Source organism: Rhamphochromis longiceps, linkage group LG6 (assembly GCF_057381845.1).
Source record: "Rhamphochromis longiceps isolate RC_006_pf linkage group LG6, R_longiceps_female_GT1.1, whole genome shotgun sequence".
Lineage (NCBI taxonomy): Eukaryota > Metazoa > Chordata > Actinopteri > Cichliformes > Cichlidae > Rhamphochromis > Rhamphochromis longiceps.
In genome coordinates, this window is record NC_140562.1 from 4,856,552 (window position 1) to 4,869,737 (window position 13,186).

The 13,186-nt window shown below is 42.5% G+C and overlaps 1 protein-coding gene across 1 annotated transcript in view; it reads right to left on the reverse strand.

Annotated features, from left to right (window-relative positions):
- tenm3 (teneurin transmembrane protein 3) overlaps positions 1 to 13,186 on the reverse strand; it is a 179,457-nt gene that overhangs the window by 70,830 nt on the left and 95,441 nt on the right. Inside the window, exons 10-13 of the mRNA XM_085409014.1 lie at positions 5,763 to 5,864; positions 5,230 to 5,424; positions 2,608 to 2,808; positions 1,408 to 1,593 (exon numbers count right to left, since the gene is read on the reverse strand). Of these exons, the coding sequence (XP_085265140.1) occupies positions 1,408 to 1,593; positions 2,608 to 2,808; positions 5,230 to 5,424; positions 5,763 to 5,864 (684 nt within the window). The remainder of the gene's footprint in view (positions 1 to 1,407; positions 1,594 to 2,607; positions 2,809 to 5,229; positions 5,425 to 5,762; positions 5,865 to 13,186) is intronic.

Genomic DNA, 13,186 nt, shown 5'->3' on the forward strand with positions numbered 1-13,186 from the left:
ATCAAAGACATCAATACTGATTTTGCCTGTGCTTGTGTAGGTCCTGTCTGCTCAAAGTAAAATGCTCAGATGGCCCAAGTCACTCAAAGCCAGTATGACATCAGACATGCAGTATCACACAGGGACTGAATACAACAGTAACAGGGAAGTGTGTTTCTGTAAATCAAGCTGTTATTACAGCTCGTGTAAACTGGTTTGATGAATTCGCCCTCTTTGGGGCCCAGCTGTAGCATCCAGTAAATACATCAATAAACTCTATCGCTGGTGCAGCTAAAGTTCAGCTTTAACAAAAAAAGCAAAGGATGAAGAGAGGAAAAGGAAAAAACTCGTGATAACAGTGACAAGAAGAGTTTTTAAAACAGTGTACAGTACCTTTAACTCTAATATCCGGATTGTGAGCTTTAAGAAGACAGGAAAAAGGAAGAAAAAAGACATAAATAAAGAGGATTTAGTTCAGATAGGAGGAAGCAAAGAAAAGAGATCTAACTGAAAGTGACCACGAAGAGCAAACAACGCTTATCAGGACCAATCCAGTTATTTTGTATTGATCGGTTACGATGTCAGGTGTGCTGTTTCCAAGCTGAGATATGAAATCACCCAGTTTCATGAATCTGGAAGCAATTCTTTACATCTCTGCGTTTCTAACATGGATCAACATACGATGCAACTGTAGCGGTTACAGACGATTCCTACCAAGGAACGCTTAACTGATCATCACAGTCATAATCCAGTGTCTGCAGCAGCGATACAAGCAACAGCTGCTCTTTAGTCGACTGGCTCAGTCATGCTGATGTCTAATAAAAAAACAACCGTCTTCACTACTTGCTCAAGTCACTTAGCACATGCCCCGGTAGCTGCATTAGTGTTTTCTCTGAGACTCTCTGGATGTTTTCTGGTCCCTGTTTATTTTTGATCATGGATGCAGATGAAAGATCTTTGTTGCTTCAGTTCTTCTTGAGGACTACACTGATAACTTCCTGTGACTGTGTGCTGGATAGATATTTATAAGACCATAATCTTTCTGGATGTTATTAATTGCAGCGCTGAGCAGATCAAGTGCTGGTAACTAACACCAGCTACAAAAAAGCAGTTACCTAGAGCGATCCTAAGGGGAAATTCTGCTTTGAGCCCAGATTAAGATGTTTTACTGGAAAACAACAAACTAACACAAACATGTACATCCACATTATCAGCAGCATAATTTTCCCTGAGAGCAACCACAAAGATGAGAAACTGTGATAGGCTGGTTAACAATGGCACCGGGACCAATCAGTGAAAAGAGCTCATCTAAGATATCTGTAGTGTTGTTCAAGGCTGTGCGCTACTCTGCTGTGTCCAACTGGATTATTTACATGTAGTTGTAATGCTAAGTTATGTTGTGTGTGTGCGAGTGTGTGATCCACTCACCAATGTTGCAGTGCTCCCCTGTCCATCCCTGGTCACACTCACACTTCCCGTCTTTACAAACTCCGTTCTTGCTGCACAGTGGGTGGCAGGCCTTTTGGTCACACACACTTCCAGTCCAGCCCTCCTCACAGCGGCATACGCCGCCGTAACACACTCCATGGCTGCCACAGTCCACTTCACACACCTCTGTAACAGTAACAAAGAGAAATTACTTCATCGACTGCAGAACCGATATAAGCACGTGCACGCACACTGATGCACTCTGTTCTTATTTCACCCGCAGCTGCGTCCTGGACTGCACCCTGTGCACGCCAAATGATGTCTTTACGTACAGTGAGGTTCAGGAAAAGCTCAGTACAGATTACTACAAGTCACTGTGTTAATTTGTGTGTTTGAGTGCACTGAAGGAGCTCAGAACGTCTTTATTTTCCTGAAGCTTGGGTTCGCAGCATGCTAGCCGCTCCTGCACAGCTACAGAAAAGTGTCTGCTCAGGGTGCAGCTTCCCGAGGGACATATGTGATCTTTGACCCTGTTGTATACCTGTGTGCATTGGAGATGGATGCCGTGCATCCCGTTCTTGTTTTTTAAAGCTGTTAAAGATGTATGCTGTGCACCACAATCATTGTACTCTGGATAAAGAAAAAAGTGACTTGTTGTAATTTGGTGCTATATAAATAAACTGGATAGAAATGAATTAAATGTGATTGCAACATGTGTATCGTGTGTATGAATATTATTGCATCATTTGCTGCAATTGTAGAGAAAAACATGTGGAAAATGTTGACGGTGAGCATTTTGTAGGTAACACTACTGTGTGTGCTAAGTTTTGTTAAAGAGTTAACAACATTTTCATGCAACATGCTGATTTCTGTAGTACAGGCCAATACTAAGTGATGACAGTCTGACTTTATTTCTCTTTTGGAGTTTGAAAAATAAAATGAAACTTTTTTATTTACCTTAAATCTTCTTGGTTGCATTGCGTCCAGTACTGCAGCGTTCAGGGCACCTCTAACACTGTCGTCTCAAGTAGCTTCTAATTTGTAACTGATTTGGATTTTTTATGGCGGTCACTTCACTTCTAAATCCCCTCATAACACATCTGTACAGTATTCTGGTTTTACACATGCTTCAACAGAAGGTTTCATTCTGAGAAATAAGAATATGAAATGTGGACATAGACAGGTAAACAGTGCACACACCTAAAGAGCAGTCAGCTCCAGTCCAGTTCTGGTCGCAGGCACATGTGCTGGTCTCTGCATTGTAGGTGCCATGGCCTGAACACTGGTCTGGACACATGGCCTTGGTAATTTCACAGCTGGCTCCACCCCAGCCTGGCTGACAGTGACATTCGCCATGAATACACACCCCATGGGCCGAACAGCTGGGGTCAATGCAGTCCACTGGAGGCAGAGAGGAAATTATCAGCACACCAAACAGTACATACAGGACACATGCACACGTTCACGCATCAGCTTTACTGTTGAACTCTTGAGGGCAGTTATCTGGAGCCAGATGCTTAAACTCTTCAACCTTAATTACAAACAGCTTTACATACACTTGTGCATTTCCTCTTTTCTGACTCTAAGTCATGACAGAATTTTATGCACGAGTGCCTCATTTCCACATTAAGCAATGAATGGATGTTTGGCTTCTTTCATTACATGCAACCAGACCCCAGACCAGTAAACATATTTGAGGTGTTTTTGGATAACCGCTCAGCACTGCTCACACATCCACCGCTTTGATCATCGACTCAGTGCAAACACAAAATAATATTATGTGTCGTTTTGTTGGGGTAAACCTACACGGCATCTTTGACATAACTTTTCAGATTAGCAGCTGTAAATAGGCTTAACACACACACACACACACACAGACTGCACACACACACACACACACACACACACACAGACACACACACAGACTGCACACACACACACACACACACACACACACACACACACACACACACACACACACACACACACACACAGACACACACACAGACTGCACACACACACACACACACACAGACTGCACAGACGCACGCGCACACACACACACACACACACGCGCACACACACACACACACACACACACACACAGACACACACACAGACTGCACACACACACACACACACACAGACTGCACAGACGCACGCGCACACACACACACACACACACACACACAGACACACACACAGACTGCACACACACACACACACACAGACTGCACAGACGCACGCGCACACACACACACACACACGCGCACACACACACACACACACACACACACACACACAGACTGCACAGACGCACGCGCACACACACAAGATCATTTCATATACTTGATAATTACATCGTTCATATAAAGTATTCTTCTACATTTCTGCTTCATATTCGGTCTCTCTTCATTAAATGAGAAATTAAAAACTTTCATTTCAAGTGAGCAAAATTGCAAATTGATCTGTATAAATCTGTTGCAGCTACTGCAGCTGAACGCATGACATTTATAGAGGGATGGAGAGAAAGCTCTTAATACGGGAATGATGTATAGATTGTTTTGCCTTTTAGGGGTTTTACAATATTAATGTAATAATTAAATAATTAGTTTGTCCACAAACACCGGGTAGATCTGTTTTCACCGTTCTTCAAATGAAATCCCCACATGTCCGCGTGGCTACAGTCGAAGCAGTTCATGCTCTGGATTCTAGTTTTGACTGCCGCACACAGGTACTCATCACCATCTGTGCCCATGGCAACACACACTAAGAATATGTCACATTTTTTTATATCACCAGCGAGATTTTATTGAAAATGGTCACAAGGTTCCTCTCTCTGTGACCTGCTTCACAATTTAGCATCTTTAGATGATATTTATTGGATAAAATCTCAGGAAGGAGTTTGATAAAGTACAGGGCAGGAAGTTTGAACAAAAGGACAATTAAATAATTGAATTATTGTAGAGGAAGAGCATTATAGTAAAGAGTCATCCATGGGACTGCCAGGCAGAGAAGCGTGGTTCATCGCTCCACAGAACACCTCTCCACAGCTACAGAGTCCAGTGGAAGTGTGCTTCACTCCACGTGACACATCACTTGGTGATGCAAGGCTTGAATGCATCTGCTCAGCCATGGAAAGCGCACTGTTCTTCAGCTAATCTGAAGGTGACGTGCAGTCACGTGACTGTAGTGCCCGACTCTGCAGAAAGCCTCCTACCACACTCTGTGCTTCAGCGTCCACTGACTCCACTTTGTGAGCTTGTGTAGCGTACCGCTGCATGTGTGAGTCGCTGTCAGTCCCAGTCGATTCCACTTTGTTACTGATGCAGCAGTCGAGCCCCTCTCTACTGTTAGGACTCTTATTCTATCTGCATAGATACCAGCTAATCATGACAACAGATGGAGGCAAAAACAGAAAAGCATAAACCTTTGTCCATGCGAGAGATGGATCTGCTCTTTCTCAGTTTTATTGTTGAAAACCGAAACTAATGGGAACCAGATGAGGTAACTGTAGCATGTTACTAACGGCTAACAGGGCCTTTTTCCTGAGTATTTGTCAGAGAGTTTGGATATATTAGTCCAAACAGAGTTAAATCTAAGTTAAAAGCATCACAGGTGCCTCTGGCCATGACAGGTCTACACATGATATTTAAGAGTTTAATATTCTGCACAAGTGTGAGACACTATAAGATGATCACATGCAGAAATAACATTAACACCAAAACAACACAAGAGAAATAATAATTAGAATAACAATAGTTTACTGAATGAAAGATTATGTGGAACTTCAGTGCTGTGGTGACACTTTCACACTCTTACCTTCCTCACAGTTCTCTCCCTTATAACCAGTGTTGCAGATGCAGGCGCCCATTATGCAGATACCATGTCCTCCACAGTGGATGTCAATACACTGGTTGGCTGGCACGTCGCACTCGGTACCTTTCCAACCACTGTAGCACTGGCAGCGTCCACGAGAGTACTGACCGTTACCGCTGCACAGCACCGGGCAGGACGCTGCACCAGACACATGCATGAATGGAACAAGTCACACTTACTAAATCACCCAACAAAGGCAGTAAGATAATTGAACCCTCGAGTTCCCATCAAGCTACGTACTGTGTAAACAACTAAGATGGATTAATGTTCAATAAAATGCTATTCAGTTATAAAGCTCGTGCCCTATAAACACTTAGTGTAACTTTTCAATCATTCTTGATTGATTAAGGAGCAGAGCAGCTGAAAACATGCAAAATATTTAAAGTCTTTGTCATGGTCAGTGTCTCCTTTGCTAAAGGTAACGGGGGATCATGCAACAATTGCTTCTTCCCTGTAAGCGAGGCAGGATCGTTTACCTCGAGAGCAGTCGGGCCCCAGGAATCCTGGGAAACAGTGGCAAATCCCCGAGAGACATTCACCGTTTCCATGACAATTGTGAGGACACTCCATAATCGACTCTGATTTAAAGTGGGAGAGAGAGATTATTTAAAGACATACACACACCAAACTGTGTGACTGCTCTTCTGCTATTACCATAGTTACAGCCAATTAGTCCAATCAATGCATCCAATCACCACAACCGCTCTTTCCCTCTCTGCCGTGCTTTTCTTTGCTCCTTTGCTCTAATTAAAACTGCACACACGTGTGCCAGTGAAGGTTTTCACAGCACACTAGTATTACATTAAATATTGGTCTTTTATTGAAAATCACATCCAGCCAATATAGTTGCAGGTCGCTTCAGTCTCACCAGGTTTATCTGCCAAATTCATTTATCGTGCCTGCATTTCCCTAAAAAGCCCATTCAAGGTTTCTAGTATGTTAAACAAAGACAGAATAATCCTTTTTACAGCGCTAACCCTAACAGACGATTATGTAAGTGGTGCATAATATTAGATTATTCTGTTATTATATGTTACCTTATATATGTAATCAAAGTAGTTGAATTAGAATACTGCTGTAGATCACATTATACCCTTTAATATAGAGTGTGTGAGCTGTATGTAGTGTAGTTCTCATTATACTTTTGAGTTAACAGAACATATTCACATATTAGTTCATTAGATAAATGCGCATCACTCTGTATCCTTGATCTGCTGGGAATGTGTTACACTGTTTTCTTGACATGCTTAATTGTTGAATCATGAAGAGAAGGTTGTAAGCAGGAGACTCTGTGTCTAAAGACAGGGGAGATAGATAGACCACATTCCACACCCCCACCTTACAGAAAGCAGAGAAACAACTGCCGAGGTCATAAATTAGGCGCTGTAACAGAGAAAGAATGTGATGTTTGGTCTTTTACGACCAGGTGGGGGCCACTAGAGAGTATAAAAAGCTGTGTAACCCGTCACTATTTTGAGACTTGCTGTGACCCTCTTCAGGCATGTCTCCCCATCATGATGGTCCTTATGCTCATAACTGTTGAATTGTATGGAAATAAATGATTGTTGATTGAGCATTGATACACCGAGTATTGTCCTTCCTTCAGCCCAAAGATTCAAAGAACTGCGTGATTTCAACAACTTGGTGCCGTGTGACCCGGATCTTTGGTGTGCTGAGGAGGTGCAGATTTGACCTTTGGTGAGATCGTGAGGCGAGGTGAACAGAGGACCGGTCCAAAAATAAAAAGGTAAGCACAGCCTGTTGTATTATAAATACCAAATGTGCATATTGGGCTTTCCAAATTAATCTGTTCGCTGAGTCACATGTATTTTCACATTAAATTTGTCGGTGTCTGGTTTTTGGCGCAAGATACTAACAACATAAGTTGAGGCTGAATTCCAGTGTGTTAAATAAACTGCTTCTACCGAGATACTAATAACATACTACGTTGGACTAGTTGCAGCCACTTTACCTTCCACATTTAATTTTGTCTAAGACTGGCTTCTGTAGCAATAATACATTAGAATTTCTTCTGAAGACGCGGCCATTAGTCCAGTACATTGAAGTCGAGGTTTGAAGTTTGTTTATGGTGTCGGTTACGTCCTGGCTCTTGCCGGCTATGAAATAGAAGTTGATTTAAGGAAAAGCAGATGCTGGCTTCACGGTGCAGTTGAACGCTGGCAACGCGAGAGCGAAACACGTCCGTAGGTTTGGTTTATGATACGGCGTGTTCCGGTGGTGCGGCCGTGAAGTGCAGTAGTGGTTGGTGCTAGTTTTAGTACATTGAACAGAGGTTTGACGGTGGTTTGTGGCGTCAGTCGAGTTTTTTTTTTAAGGGCTGCGGTCATAAAACAAAGTAAAATTTTACTTGCCAAGAAGTACATAGAGCAAAACCTGGTTTATGATGTCGGGTATAACTTCGGGGATGCAAGCATCACTTTTATGATGCGACTTTGCCCCGTTGTGGCGGTCATAAGTGCAGAGAAAGGGGTATTTTGGTCTATGGTGCAGTGTGCTTCAGAAGATCTAATAGTTGAGCTCAGAGGTTTCTGTGCAAATTTCTGCTGATGAGAGGCGCTCTCTGTGTGTCACACTGATGGTGTAACGCGCTGTGTGTGTAAGGCGCGCTCTGGCTGTGGGTGAGGCGCGCTCTGAGTGTGCTTTTTGTGTGTGTGAAGTCTGAACACAGTGACAGTGACGGTTGATGTGTTTGATTAGGAGGACATTAGAGCAAAGACACATTTTAGGATCAAAGGTTGATGCCTAGTGTACCTGTGGAACATTTTGCCCTAGGAGTGGCGACCCTCCTGTCCGTGGACGCGTGGCCAGGACCGGCGTCGTCCGGGTGCCGAGGTGGTGACTTGGGGAGGTGAGGGCCCCCGCATAGCTACGGAAATAACACTGGAACGGCCGTGTAATCACGGGTTCACATTTATTCCGGACTAGAACAAGACACATTTTGCGAACAAACGTTGAGTCTAGATTAGTAAAGAAATATAAAAAAAGGTTGAATTCCTCGTTTCAGTGGTTGAAATTGTTGTGTGCCTGTCCCCTGACGAGTGTGAAATTAAAATAAAGAGGGAATTTGGAGCCACATGGAGATAGACGGGCATAATTGGGTGTATTACTCTGTGGTGTAATAAAAATAAAAAGGAGAGATAGTAAGAGGTGTGCAGTGGAGAATTATGGAGGAGTACAGAGAGGAATGTGTTGGGAGACTGGCGTACAGTTTATGCTGTCAAGGTAGGCGTGTTGCCTGCTTATCGGTTTAAAAGTGATGAAAATGAAATTAAATAAATCTCTTAGTGTGTTAATACAGGAAGCTGCGGACCTGGACCAACTGCCCCCACAAGCACAGCGGCCGAAGCAAAATTATAGGTAATGGGAACCACACCCAGCACGAATCAGCAGCTGTGAAAAAGACAGCAGCGAGGAGAGAATTAGAGGAGAAATTAAGAGAAGTTTTAACACATAAAATTGGGGCCAACGGACTTGTGGAGGTTGGGAAGGCGTCCGGAGCATCACAACAAAAAGGTGAAACAAAAACACACAAGCAGAGAAATCTGAGAGAAAGGCTCCTTTTAAGGTAACGCCTAGTTTGAGAAAAGATAAAATTAACCTGCTTTTATACAAATGCACATACACGCAATGAAGAAACAGCTTACACTCATGAACACGTGAAGATTTTCCAGCAAGGTTAAAGAAAAATTAACATACTTAAATGATGAAGTCTATACATTACTGACAAAGAAACCCTCTGGGTTGCAGGACAACAATTTAACTAAAAAAAAAAAAAGGAACACTGGTCTAACCAACCAGGCAAGACACAACAAATTTAGTGGTTAAAAGATTCAAATTGTGACATGTTTTCTGTTGATTGATTAATAAAAGTGATTACTGAATGAAAGAAAGTTCCTTTTTTGGGCTTTTAAACATGATCTTAAGAATTTTAACATATACCGGTGTTGTCCTGTCAACTTGGTGGGTTAGGAGTTGATTATATCGGGAGACAAAAAACAAAAAAAGGGGGAGAGAAGGCTGACACAGGGCCTGGCCCCATTGTCTCCCCTCTGAATAACACAGCCAACACAACAACATTTTCCTGTTCGTTTGTTTTTGTTTTTTGTTTTTTGTTTGTTTTTGTTTTGTTTTTGTTTTTTCTATACATATTTAATTACAGGCTGCTTTGCCGGCCCTGAAAGCCGAGGCTGACTGGACTCCTGCTCTCCCCCATACGTGACACTGACCAAATGCTGCAACAGCTGGACCCACAACAACGACCTGAGAATGTCAACAGACCTGCAGGAATGCGATCTCATGCAGCAGAGACGGAGAGCACTAAACCTAAGGCCCGTTTCACTACACGGGGGAAAATTCCCAGACTGCGTCAGCTGACAGAGCTGTGACGAGACGCCCGCCAAGCCCGAATGAAAAGTAAGGCCGAGCGAAAGAATGCTGACCTTGATAACTTTGCATTCACACTGTGCAGGACAGTGATGGACCAACACGGATGATCGGGTGGCGAAAAAGGGCGTGACCGAGACAAGAGGAGTAACTGAGGACAGAAGGCACCTCAGAATGGACAAAAACACAGAAGAAGATGCAGGTTTCACCTGCGGTGAACATCGACACTGGAGAAAGGACTGCCCTAATTGGGGTCAGAACCAGGACGGACTGAACTTTGAGCAGCAGCAGCAGCAGCAGCAATGGTCGCAAACAAACTGAAAAGGAGGAGGGCAGGACCCCAGGGAATGCTTCAGGCCGTGGTTTACCCAGAACACCAGAACAGGAAAGTGATGAACACACACACACACACACACACACACACACACACACACACACACACACACACACACACACACACACACACACACACGTCTCCAAACACACAGATTCAGAATGAAGTGAAATACACACATGAACACGTGCACTCGTTGAGTGAGTGAGAAATGACACACACACACACACACACACACACACACACACACACACACACACACACACACACACACACACACACACACGCTGATGCAATGAAGAATGCTTTGCTTATGCTGATATGCAAAATGCTGCACACAAACATCCCAATGCATAATTTTTATGAGGAGCCATTGATTTCCATTGATTACTTAGAATGTGTTATATGTCACCCAGAGGGCATTTATGTAGATTTTAGGAATAAGCTCTAAAACGGTTTGGTTATGAAAACAATGTCTGTGCGTGATGTCTGTTTATGGCTCAAGGCCTTGACTGAATTCTTTGCTGTGCTTCACACAGCCCTGATGAGGAACAGTGGCACAGAGTGAAAATGATGAATTAATAGTGTAAGGTTAGGTTGGAGTACGGCATTTTCTGTGATTGAGATTTAATTCAAGGAGGAACAAAAGGTGTTCCGGCACCTGAGGTTCTCATTCCCACACAATATTGTCCCGGCAGGAAGCAAAATGTTCCTGTGAATTTCTGGTTGATTGTTTGGTTTTGTTTAGCGCTAGCTTGATTTTATCAGTGAGCTTTGGCTTGTGTTCTTTCTCGTAAGCGAGAGAGGGATAGTTTTATGCTTGGACATGTCTGCAACGGGCCCTAGTTTGTGTTATTTTAGTAGTGTTTTGTTGGTTATGTCTGTTTTTGTTTTTGTTACAGTGCACTGAGGAAAAACATCTGAGAGGTGTGATCCACCGGTGGTGATATGTTGATATTTTGTGAGTTCATGATTTAACAATCAGCTCTTTAAACCAGGCCTGAAAGATTGAAATTTAAAGCGCTATAAAATATTATTACTGTAAACAGTTGCAAAGTGTGCTTCTCCATGATTGTAATTGGCTTGGGAGAAATTCACTTATAGGGAACACTGATCTAAAAGGATTGCACCGAGTCAATCCGGCCCAAAAAACAACAAGGAATTGTTTTCCTTTAAAATGATGACGTCATCTTGCTGGTGATGGAGGCTCGAATAGGTTGCGCGGGAGACTCCATTATCAGCAACATCTGGTATGAATGTGTATGGAGGTATGCATGTGAATGGACTGTGATGGACTGACGACTAAAAGCTTTGACTGACTTGATACTGAGACAATGACTGCACCCACTGTAGGATTAGTAAATGCCAATAAACAATTCATAAACAATTCACCCAGCCGACAAGAGAAGGGTGGATGCTTCGCTTTGTTTTGTTTTGTTTTTTCAGGAGCAGGAGGATAAGAGAGACTGGAGGAGGAGACTGTAGCTTCACATAAGTATGAACTGCAGACTTAACACTGTGGTTGCTGATTTTGAGTTACTGATGTTTGCATTAAGAAAACTGTGCTATATTAGCTGTGTTTTGAGTAAGGTATCATGTTATATTATTGGGAATGCCAAATGCTACAGTGGAGAAGACTTTTGATGCCACTCATGACTGGAATATGTTATTATTAACCACAGCAGGCCACTGTAAAAAGTCAATTAAATTTTATAGAGGAAAATCGCCAAAATTTAACAATACCTATGAATGACTGGCCACGTTCAGAATAGAGATATGCAATAATAAACATTGGTCCACGTGATTTAGGTTCTCACTTGAAATAGTAAGTTATTAAATGTAGAATATAATCGACAGGGACATTTGATAGGATGTGGTACTGCAAAAGAACAAGAGCAAAGTAAATAAAGAAAATATTGTGTTTAGTTTGGATAAATTCAAATTAAAATGTACCATTACACTCACAGGATCAATATGGAATAAAACATATGCAAAATTTGTAGGAAGTACATAACTGATAACTGTTCTGTCCTGAGCGTTTGTTTCTAGAGCACCCACTTGACCACACCAACAGTTTCTCGCCACCGAGGAGGGGTACTTGCAAAAAGAATAAAATAAAAATCTGAGTTTAACAAAACATTTTAAATGTAAATATCAAGCTTACCTTTCTTTTTCCATGAAATGTGCTTGTGGGCACGCCAGCCATTTTGAAAAGGTGGGCAAAACAATTGGCAAGGCCACACCCCCACACGTGTGATATAATTTTAAAGGTACTGTTGCCCTCTCTAAGAAACATCAGGACTTAGAGGAGTGGCAAGTAGAGTATGCGAGCTACAAGCAAAAACTAAAATGTGTACTACAGTGTGCAAAAATGAAATACTGGGTCATCAGGGGGACATGAGGGACATTTATAAAACTAAAAGTCCCACTAACCTTAAAGTGCACTTGAAAAGCTCACACAAGAAGGTTAACCTAGCTTACCTAGAAGACCTCATCAGGGGGAGCACACTCCCCCTCCTTGAAGAGCTCCCCCACTCAACCCGCATCCCCAGAAAACAGCTAACCCCAGATAAGGCAGCGTGATGTATCCCGAGACAACAGGACTGGGACATCTAAATAAAGGTGTGAAACAATCGCCTTCAAAAGGTTATCAATTCACTTCAACCAAAATTAGGACCACACGGTGCGGCAAGAGTTAATAGTTATTAGTCTCAACACCCAAGGATAACCAGAAGAGCATGACTGATATGATGGAACTGGGATTTTGTTACACTTAATTTTTGCAAAACACAAATAAAACTAAATTGAAACTAAGGATTTTCAGAAAATAAAAACTACACTAAACTAGCAAACAATTGGTAAAAACTGATTAAAACTGATGAAAATTGCAAAACTATTACAACCCTGGTCCAGACTAAGATGGTGTTGGACATCTTCAGGGCAGAAAAGGGTTGGTGTGACCAAGGTGTGGTTTGGCTTGTTGTATGTACATTTCAAAATGTTACAGCTCTGGATGGACCAGTTACCAGGGCATGGAAGGATGACAGACTTTATTACATGAGGAGAAGGGACATTTTCGGGATCGAAGATCCTCAGGGATGACAAGGCTGGAGCAACGGTACTCGAGAGAAGAATTTCTGATACTTTCTGAGATATGATGTC